Source organism: Typha angustifolia, chromosome 5, assembly GCF_048772165.1.
Source record: "Typha angustifolia cultivar Huaian chromosome 5, ASM4877216v1, whole genome shotgun sequence".
NCBI classification, from domain to species: domain Eukaryota; kingdom Viridiplantae; phylum Streptophyta; class Magnoliopsida; order Poales; family Typhaceae; genus Typha; species Typha angustifolia.
Window position 1 is genome coordinate 6,598,417 of NC_133243.1, and position 17,248 is coordinate 6,615,664.

A 17,248-nucleotide genomic window follows, 5' to 3' on the forward strand; every position below is an offset into this window, starting at 1 on the left:
ACATACACCTAATAAATAGAGTCCTTTCTGCAGGATAAGTGGGCCTGATCCTACTAGCTGAAAGCTAGCGGTGGCCACCAAATTTATCATGATGTAGAATTGGAGTAGCAATATAAGTACTTAAGTAGTAATCTGAATGAAAAGAAAAATGACAAAGTGAATACAAATGCACAACATCAATAGTACATGGATAACCAGGGGAAATGAGAGACAAACAAGGTCCACCAATCCATTCAAGTAATCTTTAAGCCATTTTACTTCTACAGCTCTCAATACAAAACTGATGTATTTGGATACAAGATAAATTGGATAAAACAAATCCCCTTTACTGATCAAATACTGCAGATATTTTCTTTTGGATAAGCTCCGCGCCTATGCGTGGGGATAACCTGGGAAGTGTTTCCTGCAACAGTACATGTCCAAAAGGAGCTAATCAATTAAATCAGAAGAATAGAAAAGGTAATCCACAAAATTAGCTGCATACATGTGAAATCAGCTGGCAGCAGGTATATTTCTCGGTTTCATAAAAATGCAGTTATTATCTAGTTATTTTTCATATTCCATTCTTCTTTCAATTAGATAAGAGTTCCGCTGATATATCAAATTTATAAATTAAATATATTGCTATACTGATTTGGTTCATGTCTAAAAAATATTACAGCAAAATCCAACTATGGTCCAGGTTGGATCTAATCAATCTACTTATAATTGATGCAGCACAGGATCTAGGTATATATGCTTAATTATGGGGGGACACTATGCAATAGTCTGTCTGAGTGAATCCTTGACAAATTTCTCCATTTCACACATTATATTTGCAGCTCAACGAGCTTAATATGATGCACTTGACAGATTAGAAAGTTGCATGCAGAGATTAAACACATGATAATGTATCGTTTGCAGATATAAATTAAGTTGATGAAGATAGTCAGATGCCACATGGTCAGCAGCTGCTTACTTTATGGAGGGAAATTTCACTCAGAAAATACCAACAAATGAGGTCAAAATTCCTCAAATTTCTAGCTTGGAATAATTAAGCTTGATGGCTCAACATTATATACATGCACAAAAACATATTTCCTGCAATTTCGATAGATGAGGATTATCTAGGACATGAAGGAGGGCTGAAGGAAACAAAGGCAGTAGAGGTGGTTCAAAGAATGTTTGAATTGAGGAATGTACTCGTAACAACAGACAGACAGTTGATGCTCCTTGAGCACCAAAGTTAGATCAGCAATATATCTGCTAAATCTGTTATATTTGCTAGGTATACACGCTTCTTGACCAAGGAATATTATGACATTGAATTCTTGACAGATTGATTTACTTGACGTGTCATAGTTTGCAGTTCAACAAACTTATGAAATATGCTGCACTTAATATAGTGCTGCAGAGGCCAAACTTGTGACAGTCGAACTATTTGCAGATAACTGAGGGAAAATTTGGCACTCAGAACATACCAACAAATGATGTCAACATCTTCAATTTCTAATTAGAAAGTTTCAAGATCAAGCTAGATCGTTCTTGAAACTTGTACTCATGGGAAGTACACAATATTGGTAGAAATCCTTCCCTTCTTCCTCAAATCCTTCAACAGCTTCCTTCCATGCTTATAGCCCATAGCAGCAGATAATTCATCAGAAAACAGTACTATTAACAGTTAGGTACCCTAAATGCACATCAGAGCCACACTAAATTTGCACCATTTACCCAATATTTATCCACAATATTCTGGCATGTCTCAATAAATCTTGATCATCAAGATTGATAACGCTTGCTATCTCCACCCAACCTTCAGCAAGGAATATTAGATAAGCAAGGAAGCTCGCAAATACCTTAATTGAGATCTCTAGGTTAATCTTATCTATAAAACCCAGGAACCCAAATTTCTCCGCTATAAAACAAGAAAAATAATACCAAGATCATAAATTTATGAAATCCAACTAGCCAACAAAGAAATTAAATTAAGAATTGCCAAGAGAGACCAACCTCGGTTCCATCAGGAAGCACCTTGGCGAGCACCGGGATCTCGTACTGGTACATCCGCTCCCATTCTGGATTCGAGGTAATGTCCCGCACCTGAAGGGAGAAGTCGGCATAGCTGAGGATGAGGAGGATGAGGAGAGAGAGAGAGAGAGAGATAAGGGGTAGTGATCGCACCTCGAGGTCGACGGACTCCAGGGAGTGGGGCCCGCCGAGGGAGAGCGCCACGTGGAGCTTCTCTTTGAGGCCGTCGCAGAGGCAGCATCCTGGCTTCGAGTAGAGGACCAAACGCCGCTTCTGCCCGCCGGCGGTGGTGCCGCAGAAAGCCCGTGTCGCCGCAGCTACGACTGCCCCGCGGCGAGCGGCGAACGCAGTGGGTGGGAAGATTAATGCTGCCATGGATTCTGGGATTCTTTTGCTGGATAAAGAGACTAGAAAAAAAAAAGTTTTGCCATGGATAACTGGGCTTTGTAATAGATCGAAGGCCAGGCCGCCACTGCGAAGCCCAATAACCAATATAGACAAGCCTCGAGTCGCCGAGACGGATTTAAAATTTTTAATTGACCTTAAACTGTTGTACATAATATATATAGAGAGAGATGATTTATGAGAATTATGACTCCTTTAGTCAAAAACTGAATAGGGAGGCTGATATGTGGGGTTCTATTCTATAGCTTCACTGCCACCAAGATCAAGTAAGAAATCTTTGAATACAACAACAGCCAATGGCAACAGTGATCCATGGTAGCAATTACTACCCTCCATCTACAACCAAAGTGAAGCCTATGTCATTAGAAAGAGGTCGAGAAGCGAAGCTAGCACAATCAAGGTTGGCAAAGGATGGAGGCACGAGAGAGGTGGGTGAGCCCCGCCATAGTCTCTTGGGATCAATCCAGCTCCATCGCTTTGAGGACACCTCAATCCATAGTCAAGCACTCACATCGCACAGCAAAGCCACACTTTGATCCAATTACAGTATGCGCTCTAAAGCGGCTCTTCGAGGAGGGTCTTTGAGGAAGACGATGGCTTCTTCTCGCACATGGAGATAAAAAGAAGCACGCAATGATCTTAAGCTCTGCTTAGATTCTTTTTTACTCTAGTATTAGCATAATTCAGCCTAATACCACAGTATAATTTTATTACAAAGTTTAAAATACCGTAAAATTAATTAAATACCACAATATTGTAAGTATCCAAACATACCCTAAAATATTTATGCGGAAGGTTTTTTTGAAAAAGGCCTGTCTACTAATGCCTATCTTGATAACTTTTTCTTAGCCCCAAAATGCGTCTCTTACTACACATACTCGGATGCTAAGGAATCCATAGAGCATATTTTGATCAAATGCACAGGTGGCAAGATATTTTGGATGGCTACAGAACAACATATTCAAGTGGATTTCAGGCTCAGGATAAGTGGAGCCACGGTAACTAGATACTTAGAAGCGTTGCTCTTGACAAAAAAATCGCTGCGTTCCCAAAATGCCTAATTGCTCAAAGCGTACAACAGCTGCGAAAAGCCCACAATGACCGAATCTTCAACAAGAAGCAGACCTCTATCTACCATGAGCCTGCTTTTCTATCGAGCGCTTGCACTCGCCATTGAAGCAGCATTTGATGCCCCTCATAGCCTTTTGCAGGCCGAGCATCAGGGCTTCTTAGGCCGAGGTCAGAGTTATTTTTTGATGGAGCCTTTTGGCTTGGTTTGGGCTAGGCTGGCATGGGCTTCATAGCTCGCTGCTGCATTGTCTAGCCCATCCCCAAGCCGAATCTCGTAAGTGTCCCACTATGACCTTCAAGTCAAACTTGAAATCTCTCATCAAAATTCTCAATCACAGTTCACAAGCTTGCCCTTCCATGCAAGTGCAAGCACATGTTTTCTTTGATCATGCAGCTGACTGACTAGCAAATCTAGGAAAATTCAGGGATTTTTGTCTACTTGGGTGAACGCCAAACCCTTCTTTTGGCATGGCTTGCTCGAAAAAGAAAACACTCGGTAGCACTGTTGATGCTTGATTTATTTTTGAGCTTTTCTGTTTTAGGTAATAATACTAGTGCCTTTGCTGCCAAAAAGAAAAAGAAAAAAAAAAGGGTGAGAAAAACTCTTCCAGCCATGCTTCTCTTCTCACTCACTCCCGCTCCCACTCCAACACACTCCATCCTCCTCCTCCTCATCCTCCTCCTCCCTCTCGTCGCTCCCACCGCATCCTTCTCCCCACTAGGAGAAGCCCAAATCGCTCGCTTCCAGTCCTACCTCCGCATCCGCACCGCCCACCCCAACCCCGACTACTCCTCCGCCGCCTCCTTTCTACTCTCCGAAGCCAAGTCCATCGGCCTCGAAACCCTGACCCTCGAATTCGCCCCCAACAAACCCCTCCTCCTCCTCTCGTGGCCGGGCTCCGATCCCTCCCTTCCCTCCCTCCTTCTCAACTCCCACCTTGACTCCGTCCCCGCCGAGCCCTCCAAGTGGCTCCATCCCCCATTCGCTGCCTTCCGAGACCCCTCCACAGGACGCATCTACGCCCGCGGCGCGCAGGACGACAAGTCCATCGCGATCCAGTACTTGGAAGCCCTCCGCAATCTCAAAGATTCCGGCTTTGCCCCTCTCCGCTCCATCCACATCTCGCTCGTCCCTGATGAGGAGATCGGCGGCGCCGATGGGGCCGCAAAGTTTGCGGCGTCGGAGGGATTTAGGCGGCTTAATGTTGGGTTTGTTCTTGATGAGGGGCAGGCGTCGCCGACGGAGGAGTTTAGGGTGTTCTACGCTGATCGGTCGCCGTGGCGTTTGATCGTGAAGGCGGTGGGGTCCCCGGGGCATGGATCGACGATGTATGATGGCAGCGCGATGGAGAATTTGATGGACTGCGTGGAGGCTGTTGCAAGGTTTAGGGAGAGCCAGTTTGATATGGTGAAGGCTGGGGTCAGGGCAGCATCGGAGGTGATTTCGGCAAATCCAGTTTACATGAAGGCTGGCACTCCGAGCCCCACAGTGAGCTGATTTTTTTACATGCTATTTTGTTTGAATTGTGATTTTTTTGTTTGGCTTGATGCTTGGAAGTATGGGATATTGGTAAATTTGGATTCAAAATTATCCATGTTTAGAACTCTAGTCATGGGAAGAGGGAAAATGTTAGACACTTAAATGGAACTAGGGAAGTGAGATACTAGTTGATGGTTAAATCTTTTTGTTGGACATAATACAGGAAAGGAATTTGATGATGACCGAAGGCATATTTGTGTGTGAGATCAGTAGCCTAATGGTCGTGGAACAATCAATCTAATTTAGATACGAGGGTAGATACCATGCATGATATATCTTTTGTAGGAAGGGAATTTTCATGTGCTAGAATTAAATGAGGTCATATTTAATTTATATAATATGACCTTTTGTCCCATTAAAAGGTAAAGACAAAGTAGATCTGCCCATTTTAGTATTGAAAAGCTAACAAGGAAAGAGAATCAAGATTACCATGTCAGTCAATATGTTTCTTGTAAATCAACACCGAACAACTGTTTTTTACACTTCTGATTTCTTACTTCTTAAGCTATTATATTAATCCAACGATGGCCGTGCCACAGACACGGACTGTGCTGGCCGGTGGCCGGCATGGCACGGCACGACACATGCCGCGGCACTTGTCGGCTGTGCTGTAAGAGGAGAAGAAAGAGAAACGAGATACTCACCTTCGTCGTCGCCGACCGCCGCTTGCCTTCGCCGTCACCCGAGCGCGTCGGGTGCCCTAGCCCGAGGGAGAGTATATATATATATATAAGGTTATCGATTAAAACTTAAGTTGCGGATCCGGATCTCGGGCGACGGCGACAGTGACGGCGATCGACAACGAGTAGCTCGACAGCGAGTGGTGGAACTATTAGGAGGGTTGCCGTGCGACACCCCTCGTGCCATGTGCTGGTACGCCGCCGGCACGGCCATCCATGTATTAATCTATAAAATATAATTTCCATATTCCATTTTGTCCTTTCACTTTGATACTTTTATATTATTGCTATAACTTAATTGTATTACATTTTTCAATCTCTGCACTTCTGTTATTTCCACAGTGACAACTCACTGGGCTACTAAAATTAGTCAACTGTTAGTTAATTGTCTAAAATTAATGATGTACTCTACCAAGTAAAGTAAGGCATTTGATATCTGTAAATTTCAGTGTGTTGCCTGCCAAAGTTGTTTGATATCTTCAAACAATTTCATGTAATTTTGAAACCTAATGACTATTGAAGAAACATGCTGAATAAATTTCTCCTCTATTAAAAATTAAATAGAGAGTTGGTTAATCACATATTCACACACACACACACACACATATATATATATATTAACACAATGTAGTTACAATAAGCTGAAGCAAATCCCTTAAGTCATGGGATGAGATAGTAAATATGGAATGATCTGATATAATTTAGCAAGTGTGATTTATGTAGAATTCATAATAGAATCATTCTAGTTGTTACTGGTCCACAAGCGAATGGGGACTTGCCTGACCATGAGCTTGGATAGTAATGTTTGAAACCGTGTAGATTATTGACCCTTTGTGAAGATATTAGCAACTTGACCAATAGTGAAAATGAACCGGACATGGCGTTGCTTGCTAGCCACCCGCTCACAAATGAAGTGATAATCAATCTCAATATGCTTTGTACGAGCAGGAAGGACCGAATTGACCGTAAGATAAATAGCTAAGTTGTCACACCATATAATAGGTGGGCTTGTAAAACTCACACATAATTCTCCAATAAGACTTTCAATCCAAAAAATTTCACAAGTAGTGTTAGCTATCTTTTATTCAGATTTTGTACCAGAGTGAGGCGTCGTGCATTGTTTCTTAGATCTTCAGGAGATAAGATTAGAGCCTAAGAAAATGCTGAAGCCACTCATAGAATGACGATCATTTAGAGCACCTGCCCAATCTGCATTTAATAAGCATAAAGAGGATCAACAGTAGCACGTGAGAAAATTAGCCAATGAGAATAGTGTGCTTTAGATAACGAAGGATGTGTTTAATATTAGATTAATGCATATGAGTGGTTGATGCATATGTTGACACATTTGATTAATGGCAAAAACAATATCCGGTTGGGTGAGAGTAAGATACTAAAGAGCCCCAACTATGCTGCGATATAGGCCGACATCCTGAAAAGGCTCATCATTGCCTTAAGAAGATTTGGATCCACTAGAGGTTAGTGTAGAGACAGGTTTGGCCATAGTCACATTTCTCTGTTGTAACAGGTCATGTATATATTTGGACCAAGTAAGTACTGAGTTTGAAGAAGTACGACGAGTCTCAATACCAAAGAAATAGCTTAGAGGTCCTTCATAGCAATCTCCTTCTACAAAGACTACACAAGTGCATCAAGACGTAATTGAGAGGAGCCTATTAAGATGATATCATCTACATATACAAGCATAAAGATAGTTTAAGTAGACGTATGCATGATGAATAGTGGTGTCAACTTTAGAAGCACTAAAATCCAAAGTACACGGATAGGAATTGAGATGTTGAAACTAGGCATGAGGGGCTTGTTTGAGACCGTATATAGATTGATGAAGGTGATAGATGGTATCAGGATGCGCTGGATCAATAAAGCCTGGGTGTTGTTTCATATAGATTACCTCATCCAAATGACCATGTAAAAATATGTATTTGACATCAAGTTGACGAATGGGCCAATCTCTAGAAACAACCAATGTGAGAACATTGTGGATGATAACTGACTTGATGACCGGGTTGAAAGTGTCGGTGTAGTCCACTCATTCTCATTGATTGAAGCATTTGGCAACAGATCAAGCCTTGTAACGGTCTATAGAACTATCACATTTGTGCTTTATTTTGGAAACCTATTTGCATCCAATAATATTACGTCCAATCAAAGGTGGCTCAAGGGTCCAAATGCCATCACTTATTAATGCATTGTATTCCTCACTCATAGCTTGCCGCCATTTGGGATTTGTGGTTGCTTGAGAAAAGTAGGTGGGTTCAACTGGAGCACCATAAACTATAAAAGCAAGAGGATAGTTGCTTTCATTACGAGGATTGGATTTGACAATGCCATCTTTGAGTCTTGTTACCATAGAATGAGAGGACTGAGACACCATAGTTGGAGTGGGAGAATTGACACATAGCTGAATATGAGGAATCATAGGCCAATGAGAGGAGTCAGCAATAGTTGAGGTGGAATTGGTAGTCACAGGATCACCAGTAGCACCAAGCATAGGCACCTTATGAACATTAGTGGTGTCAACATCAGGAGCTGATAAACAACATTAGTATCTTGCTAGGAGTCGACGTGTGAAGCAGAGTTGACATTGCAAGGAAATGTTTGTTCTTGGACTGAAATGTTGGTGGTAGTTGAACAAACACTAACAATGCTTTCACGTGGTCGTCGACTATATACCTTTAGCAATAATGGCCTAGGTGGAACAGTTGACTGAGAGGAGTGCTTCTTCAAAGGGATAGTGGGTAGTAGCTGAGGTCATAGGGACTCACTAGTAGTTGATGTGGCAAAAACACCAAAGTTACTTGCACACTAGCAAACACTAGAGGAAAAAAATCAATGGGTGAGGTAAAATGTTCCCAGGCATGGGTATAGGTGAAAGAGTAATAGGGGACAATGATGAATGAAGTGGAGATGACTGAAGAGGAAGTGTGTTCTCATCGAAGAAAACATCATGAGAAATATAGATGTGATCAGACCAAATATCAAGGCAATGATAACCAATGTATGTAGTTGGATATCCTAGAAAAACACAAGGTGTAGAGCGGGACTCGTAATGCGTGTAAGGTCGAAGATAGGAAATACATACACCCAAAGACAAACAAAAGCATAATCAAGCTTTTTGTGAAGTAAGACTTCCTATGGTGATGACCAACGTAAGACCAAGTAGGAAGATGGCTGATAACATATACAGCTGTTTCAAAAGCGAAGTCTCAATAGTGAGATGAATAGGGGTGTAAACGAGTCGAGCCTGAGCGAGCCGGCTCTGGCTCAGGCTCGGCTCGAAATTACTTTCGAGCCTCATAATGTTGCTCAGGCTCGGCTTAGCTCAACTCGAGCCGAGCTCGAGCTGAGCCTAACCGAGCCCGAGCCGAGCTCAAGCTAAGGCGGTGGCGGCGTGGGTGGTGGCGGCGTGAACAGCGGCTTGCCGAAGGAGTCGGAGACGGATGGAGGAGGTGACGACGAGGAGATGGTGAATGAAGGAGGAGGAAGCCGACGGAATGAACGAGGAGGAGGCCAACGGCGGAGGAGGAGGAGGAGGCCGACGAAGAGGAAGGCGTGGCGCCGTGGTGGTGGCTTGCCGTCGTTGCCGATGGAGGCCGACGGGGAGTGAGGAGGTGGCGCCACGTGGGGTGAGGTTAGGAGTGGTGATCGGGTGGGTGAGGGTGAGGGTGTGGGTGGGGGAATTGAGGATGGGGAAGGTGATGTGATGGGCAAGGTGAAGTGATTAATGAGGGTGGGGTAGGTGAGGGTAGGTGAGGGTGGGGTAGGTGAGGGTGATGAATGTTGAATGTGTTACAGGTGAGGATGGGTTAGTGAGGGACACGTGGCAATATTTCTTTATGCCACGTGTCCTTAGTTATAGGGAGTCAGGCTATCGAGCCTATCGAGCCGAGCCTGAGCGAGTCGGCTCCAGCTTAGGCTCGGCTCGATATTAATTTCGAGCCTATTATGATGGCTCGGGCTCGGCTCAGCTCCGATCGAGCCGAGCCGGACTCGAGCTTCACTCGAGCCGAGCCCGAGCTGCTCGTCAAGCCTGACAGCCCTAGAGATGAAACACTAGATTTACGTATTAGAGCAAGTCCCAACTCCACAATATGGTGATGTTTTCATTTTGCAACCGCATTTTGTTGGGGTTTGTGATGACAAGAAATGCAATGACCAATATCATGCGTCAAAAGAATGGATTGGAGTGTTTGAACAAAAATTCATGAGCACCTTCAATTTGTAGAAACTTGATTTTGACATTCAAATTGTCTTCAACATGAGCGCGAAATTTTTGAAAAATCTCACAAACATCGGAATGAACTTTGATGGGATAAAACAATGAGAATTTCGAATAATCATTCAAGAAATGAATGTAATAACAAGAAATGAATGTAATAACAGTAACCATTCCTTGACAATATAGGGCTAAGACCCCAAATATCTGCGTGAACTAGTTTTAATGAGTCAGAAGCACACGACATATTATTAATAGGAGGTTTTTGGTGACATTTACTCATGACACATGCTGAACAGAAAACATCATTGCTTTTAGAAAATAACAAAGTCTCTTGATGAAGAAGACAACAAGACAAATAGTATCCATAGCAGCATGGCCAAGACGATGATGCGATGTAGAAAAGAGATGGGAGGATGCCAGGTAGCAAGGAGAGTGACTAGGGAACAGTGTGAGTCAGAAAGTAGAGAACAATATAGCGGTATAGCCCATTCTGCAAATGGTATTTAAGAAGTATTTTGCCCATAGACTGATCCTTCACAAGACAAAAGGTGAGATGAAACCCAAAATAACAATTATTGTCTAGGGAATATTGTGAAATAGAGAGAAGATGATGGAATATAGAAGAGACTAGTAGAATATTATTAAGACGGGAAAAATGATTATTGGAAATAAAAGAAGAGGAGCTGATATGGGAAATCATTAAACATGAACCATCACTGGTTTTGACTTGATCTGATCTGGCATAGCTTGACTAAATAGAGAGATTGGCAAGGTTAGATGTGACATGGTGAGTTGTGCCAGAGTCTGGATGCTACATGAATCACTAACAGGTGTGTTGGGCTAGGAAGAAGAGTGACATTAGCGTGCAACGGAGGACTTTATTGTGGAGCATGGTATCAGTAGTTTGGATTAAAGCGATTGTGGCATGTCAAGGCTGAGTGGCCATGACAAGAGCAAACTTCGCGTTTGAAGCCATGCTGTGCTTTGCCACAACCCTTTCCTCCATAATAAGTTGATGCTAATGATGAAGAATCAGAGACAACGTACTTGTGGTGTGTTGAACTATGTTGGCCATTGGAGATGTGGCCGTTTCTTCAATAGGAGAAGTTTGATCGAGAAGTAAAGAGGCCTCTTGTGTGAAAAGAATTCCATGAAGAGATTCAATATTATGAACAAATCCGATGGCATTGAGAGCCGTTCTGAACTGTGAGTAGTGTCAGGACCGAGCCTAAGTAGAAGACGAGATGCAACCTCATCATCGGATAGGGGACGACCAATGGTAGTAAGACTATCTACATTCTTATAGGCCTTACAAAGATACTTTGCCATTATAAGAGAGCCTTTCTATAAGTGATGTAGTTGGGTGCGAAGTTGCATAACGCATGCTTGATCCAACCAAGTGCAAGTGATCACAGATGAGCCATGATTCATAGGTGGGATTGGAAGAGACAATAGACCGAGCACCATCTTTGCGAGAGGACGAGACCGTAGGTAGTGGGATAGGAACACGACCTTCGACAATGTCAAGTAGCTAATAGGGCAGAGAAAATGTTTGAACCGCGTAGAGTCTAAGTGAATATCAATGGAAGGAAGGGAGGAGGAGAGAGATGGTGTTGAGGTAGAAGCAGCAGATGTCATGAGCTCTGATCAGTGTCATTAGACAACAGCCTCTGATGCCATGAAGAAACACAAGGAATAATTTTGTCCTCTATCAAAAGTTGAATAAAAAGCCAGACAATCATATGTATATATTAACATAATGCAGTTACAGTAAGTTGCAGCAAATCTATAAATCATTGGATTGGATAGCAAATATAGAATGATTGGATATAATTTGTCAGGTGTGATTTACGTAGAATCCGTAATAGAATCATTTTGGTTGTCAGCTATAATGTGAAAAATGGAAGAAAGAGGTTTGGATAGTATCATATTTAGTTAATTGTGTGTCGGAGCTTATGTTTCTGGCATATGTCAGTAAGTGTTGTGTTTCACATCATTAGCATTTGGCAATTGTGTGTCTACATGATGCTTGAAGTATATATATGATGGCATGTGAAATCTTTTTCTAGTTTACCTTGATATGAATTTTGATGTTTTAACCTTTGATTTTGTGATATCAAAGACTGACCTTAGATAAATAAACTTTTCTTAAAATGGTCATTTTGAGTGGGAAAAAGAATGCTCGTCTTTCTTTTGAGATCTGTAAAGTTTTCGAGGGTTTATCTGAAATAGAGTACACTTTTATTATCATCCCTTAATATGCTGTTGTTTATCACCTGATCTTATCCTGTATATCTAAATTGCATAAAGCATGAAATATGATTCATCAGTCTGTGTAGATGCCATTACATCAAAGATAATCATATACCATTTGATCAATGGAATTCCTTGTTGGCTTTCCGTGTTAATTGGAATCAATCACTGCAGGGTTTTGTAATGAACATGCAACCTTCAGAAGCTGAGGTAGGTTTTGATGTTCGCCTTCCACCAACTGCAGATCTAGAACTCTTAATAAAAAGAATCAATGAGGAATGGGCTCCGACTATTAAAAATATGACATTCCAGGTGAGATCAGCTTTGACAATTTATAATCTGTTTCTATTCTTATTATTCTTGGCATTACTGTTCATGAGTTCTTGCTTCAATGTCCTTTGCTGTTTGAATTGGTTGACAACAAGAAAGGAAAATTAATAAAGTGTTCAGATACTTAATTGGAGTAACTTTCCTTGATTGATTATTTACTCTAGAAAGGAGCGAGACATTGTGATCAGGTTGCAATCCCTCCATTCATTGATGCAAGGCCAGTTACACGTTACCTGAAGTATGATATTAGTTGTACCTTGGTTTATTCTGTTATTTGTTTTTGTTACCAAAAGCTTACTCAACTATGGATAGCTTTTAATGTGTGTGGAATAGTCATGATTATTTTATTTTTTATAACACTATTTTTTGTGCCATATTTGCATCCAGATTATTGCTGAGGTTACCCCACCTTTAAAATTTGCTTCACCTATACTATATACAATAATCTGAAGATAATAGTTTTATACTTAAAATCTTTTGGCTTCATATGAGTCCAAGAATATGCATGATCTCGCCATTACATTTTGTGGGAGCAAGAGAATCTGACACTAATGTATATGATAAACTGTTTACATTTTCAGGAGCAAGCTATTTTCAAGCTCCTTCATTCTGTTGTTGGCCTTGAATTGATTTATTTGTCGATGATAACAATCTGATTTTAAAAGGCACAAAAAATTAAAATAAGTAAATTAAATAAACTTGCAGATTACAGAATGTAAAATTCTATGTGATTGAGTCTAGTGTTGGATACTATTTCTCAAAGACTAATTTGTCCTCTACTAATTGCTTATAGAACAATAGACGTCAGTCTCCAAGGATACAACGACTGTCTTGCATTCGAAAGGAAGTTGCTATTCGAATATCTTGTCGAATCAGACCCATGCAATACTTTCTCCCAAATGTAGACAAATGATTCAAATAGAATGAACAAAATTCTGTGAAAAAATAATGCAGATTGATGAACTATGTAAAGACTTAAATAGGCACAACGAAGGAATGCAAATGGTTAGAATTTGGTCATGAAAGAATGCATATCTTCGAGTTTGAACGAATCAACTGCTTTAGATGCCAAGGGATGCACCACTTCGAGTTCAATCAGACCCGAACCCGACCTAAACTAGACTATATCTGACTCTATATCAGGTAAAAAATAATGGACTTAACCCACATGCGAGAAACGGACTGAATTGAGTGAGGCCGAGCAGCACGCGTATATGTGAGATAATTTGCATAGATATCTTTACCCATAAAATAAGTACCTCCTTGACGCCCAAAGTCCATGAGAAGTAACACTTTTATACCATACCAATATTTCTTAAATATTCAATATGGTATTAAATTCACTTGTCTTTATTTTTTATTACCACGATATTCACTTTAGAGCTAATTTTATTTTTATAGATTTAAATAAATGAATATATGATATTAAAGTATTCTTTGAGCTCTTTTAACTCCTCCATTCATTTATCATTAATAATGTGTGAAGCCCACTTAAATATGAGTTCAAAATTAATAAAATATTATTATCAAATACATAATATTTCTAAAAATTCCTCACATAAATAAATTAGCTGGAAATACATATGAAATATAGACTTGGTTGAGAGTATAATGAAAAGTTATCATATTAGGATAGACAATTTTTGGCTTTGAGTTTTTCGTAGTGCAATACTATCGGATTTATATGCTAACTAGTGAATTTGATGTTTTGAACTATTTAGCTTTTGTATAAATCAAGACAATAATACTCACACGGCTTCTTTTTAACACGGTTCTATATGTTGTATTCATTTTGGCTATGAACGTGCATGGTAATTCTTTGAGTGCTTAAGAGATTTAGCTTAGTCATCTCATAGAAGCGACCCACTTCACACTCACATATATGACTTCTTATTAAGAGTATCCTAGTAATTCTCCGAAGTGCTCACATTGTCTTCCACTTGAGCATGCATGCAATTTTACTTAGGTTTGTCGCCACCCCCTCGGTTGAAATAATATCGAGATACTCCACTTGTGGTCTTCCCCATAAGCACTTTGACATCTTCACTTTTAGATGGTTCAATCTTAGCAAATTCAGCACTTTGCAAAGATGTTCAATATGATCTTTCTTTGTCTTGTTATATACCAAAATGTCATAAAAAAATACTAGCTCGTACTGACACAGCAGAGGTTTGAACACATCATTCATAAGAATTTGAAAAGTTGCTGGAGCATTTGTGAGGCTGAACGACATCACTCATAGTGGTCGTCTAGAGTTCGGAACGCGTTTTGTGCACATCCGATTAGTGAACTCTAATTTGGTGATAGATGGCTCTAAGATCAAGTTTGTTGAACATAGTAGCCCCTACAAGTTCGTTCAGTAGTTTTTCGATGACAGGAATAAGATATTGGTCTTTGACGGTAATAGTGTCTAATGCCCGATAGTTAACACAAAAGTGCCACGTTTTGTCTTTCTTTTGCACCAACAATACCGGTGAGGAGTATGAGCTGCGACTTGGTTAGATAATTTACTACTCGAGCATTTCAACAACCATCTTTGATATAATCTCCTTTTACACATGAGAGTATTAGTAAGGCCTCACGTTCACCAGTTCAGCTCTCAAAATGATTTCTATATGATGACCAGCTTCTATAACCGGTGGCAACCCCTTCGCTTCCTCAAATATAAACCTTGTGCGAGAAAATTCTCCCCACAGAGCTTGGACACATTATGGTCTTAATATGCATCCTTCATTGTTGTTCCTAATGTTCTTTATAATGTGGCAGCTGATTCAGAAAGGACCAATAAAGGACTATGCAGGACGTCCCTTGATGACACCAACTAATGGAACCAACCCATGGTGGCCTGTATTTGAACAAGCCGTAATAGCATCTGGTGGGAAACTAGCTAGACCTGAAATTTTATCGTCGACAACTGATGCCCGGTTCATGAGAGAGATGGGCATTCCCACCCTTGGGTTTTCTCCAATGGCAAATACTCCTATTTTGCTTCATGACCATAATGAGGTTTATATACAGGCTTCCTTTGTTTTAATAAATCTACTTTCAGTTATTGAGCTGACATTTTTGACTTCTGGGTTCAGTTTCTGGAGGATAAGGTGTTTCTGGAAGGCATCAAGGTGTATGAGCATGTTATCAGTGCTTTGAGCTCCTTTTCGATGGCAAATTCACAATAGGTAGTTGCTCAAGTTCAGTATATTATCTTTCCCTGATGATTCAGTCAGCAGCATGTAATCTGGGAAAACTCAACTTCTATGATGTAACTATATATTGTAACAAACGTCTTCTAATAATATCTCAACATAGAGATATGCTTGATACTTTTTTATGGATACACCTTTTTTTCAAACTATACCAGATATTCCTACCTTAGTAAAGAACCTCGTCTTTTTCTATACTCTTTTTTGTCAACTCTGCTGGACTAAATATTATTTCCTACAAGTTATTAAATATACATAGAGGATTCATTTTGCCATATTTTTCTTGTGGAAGGATTGGGAACTGCCTAATCTTTTGTCTTGATCTGTCCTTGTGCTTCATTAATGCCCGAACCTCGTGCAACTAGTTGCCATACTTCTGAAGTGTCTTTTAGATCTCATTGTAAGTTTTGCGTCAGAAACTTTTGGCCATTGCATGACCTCACACTGTAAATTCTGGCTTCCTCCGATTTTCTGAAATTAACGGCTGCAACTTGTATTGGTTTATTCTTTTTGGCTTCCGCTGATTCTTTTTGGCTTCATAAGGTTAGTATACTTTCTCTTCAGCTCATCTCCCTCTCTCTCTCTCTCTCTCTCTCTCTCTCTCTCTCTCTCTCTCTCTCTCTCTCTCTCTATTCCTTCTGATTCCAGCATCAGTTATGGTGGTTTTTGTTTATTCTAGCCTTTTGATGCTGATTCCAGCATTGGTTATAGGCTTATAGCCGATATGTTTTGCTGATTGGAAATTGGAGGTGTTCATCCTCTCATTGGGAGGAGTATGTTTTATTTGCAGCTTCATTTCGTTTTTATGCTATCAGTTGGTCCACATAATCCCATAGATCTAACACTGACGTAGGTCTTTGACTCTTAATCGAACTGGGTTCCAGTAAGTCGGCAATAAAAGGCACTACGACAACGTCTTCTAATAGGATATCGATTTGATGAAGGGAATACGATGAAAAGTAAAATATAGAAGAATTTGTTACAGAACAAGAAAGAGAACAGGAAAAGAAAAGTGACATAATTATTGATTAATCTTTTTTCCATCGGAGAGTGGAGAGAGAAACGGAGGAAAACTTTCTTTTAGTATTGGAGTGGTTTTCTTTCGTTCTATCTTTCTTTCTTTCTCAGTAGATCCCTCTTAGATTAAAATGGGAAGTATACATAACATTTTTCATCATCGTACGTTCTCAATCAATATCCGCAAACGTGACAACTGCAGATTGATTGTCCTAAACCGTCCTGAATCCTATGAATCTAGCTGCTTTTTGAATGGATTTATTCATGAACCAATCGTGCAATAAGCAGCTCTATCTCACATGAATCACGCTGTACCTTGTGGTCCAAACGTGGATAAATCGTGATGCACCAAATGCCCACGTTGTATATATATATATATATATATATATATTAGTGTGTGAATAATTATGTTTAGACTCTCTAAATGATAGCTTATTTTCATATAAACTCTCTCTCTTTTCTTTTCTTTTTTTATGGTGTTTTAACACTATTAATCATCTAATAT

At 40.4% G+C, this 17,248-nt stretch overlaps 2 protein-coding genes across 2 annotated transcripts; one reads left to right on the top strand and one right to left on the bottom strand.

Moving 5' to 3' along the window:
- Window positions 1-113: 113 nt before the first annotated feature.
- On the bottom strand, window positions 114-2,413 carry LOC140760521 (uncharacterized). Its single transcript, XM_073097519.1, has 3 exons — window positions 2,161-2,413; window positions 1,990-2,079; window positions 114-403 (listed from the first exon to the last, which is right to left on the bottom strand). Exons 1-3 carry the CDS (start codon window positions 2,380-2,382, stop codon window positions 326-328), a joined length of 390 nt encoding a protein of 129 aa, XP_072953620.1. The 5' UTR covers window positions 2,383-2,413; the 3' UTR covers window positions 114-325.
- Window positions 2,414-4,005: 1,592 nt separating this feature from the next.
- On the top strand, window positions 4,006-15,877 carry LOC140760090 (uncharacterized). Its single transcript, XM_073096897.1, has 4 exons — window positions 4,006-4,972; window positions 12,371-12,508; window positions 15,293-15,532; window positions 15,610-15,877. The coding sequence occupies exons 1-4, from the start codon at window positions 4,097-4,099 to the stop codon at window positions 15,700-15,702; spliced, it is 1,347 nt and encodes a 448-aa protein (XP_072952998.1). The 5' UTR covers window positions 4,006-4,096; the 3' UTR covers window positions 15,703-15,877.
- Window positions 15,878-17,248: the final 1,371 nt, after the last annotated feature.

Excerpts from the sequence above, each read along its gene's own strand:
- LOC140760521 (XM_073097519.1), bottom strand. The coding sequence starts at position 2,382 with ATGGCAGCATTAATCTTCCCACCCACTGCGTTCGCCGCTCGCCGCGGG. Across the intron at positions 2,080-2,160 it reads TGGAGTCCGTCGACCTCGAG|GTGCGGGACATTACCTCGAA; the intron begins GTGCGATCACTA and ends TTCTCCCTTCAG. Across the intron at positions 404-1,989 it reads TGCTTCCTGATGGAACCGAG|GAAACACTTCCCAGGTTATC; the intron begins GTTGGTCTCTCT and ends GTACTGTTGCAG.
- LOC140760090 (XM_073096897.1), top strand. The coding sequence starts at position 4,097 with ATGCTTCTCTTCTCACTCACTCCCGCTCCCACTCCAACACACTCCATC. Across the intron at positions 12,509-15,292 it reads TTAAAAATATGACATTCCAG|CTGATTCAGAAAGGACCAAT; the intron begins GTGAGATCAGCT and ends ATAATGTGGCAG. Across the intron at positions 15,533-15,609 it reads TGCTTCATGACCATAATGAG|TTTCTGGAGGATAAGGTGTT; the intron begins GTTTATATACAG and ends TTCTGGGTTCAG.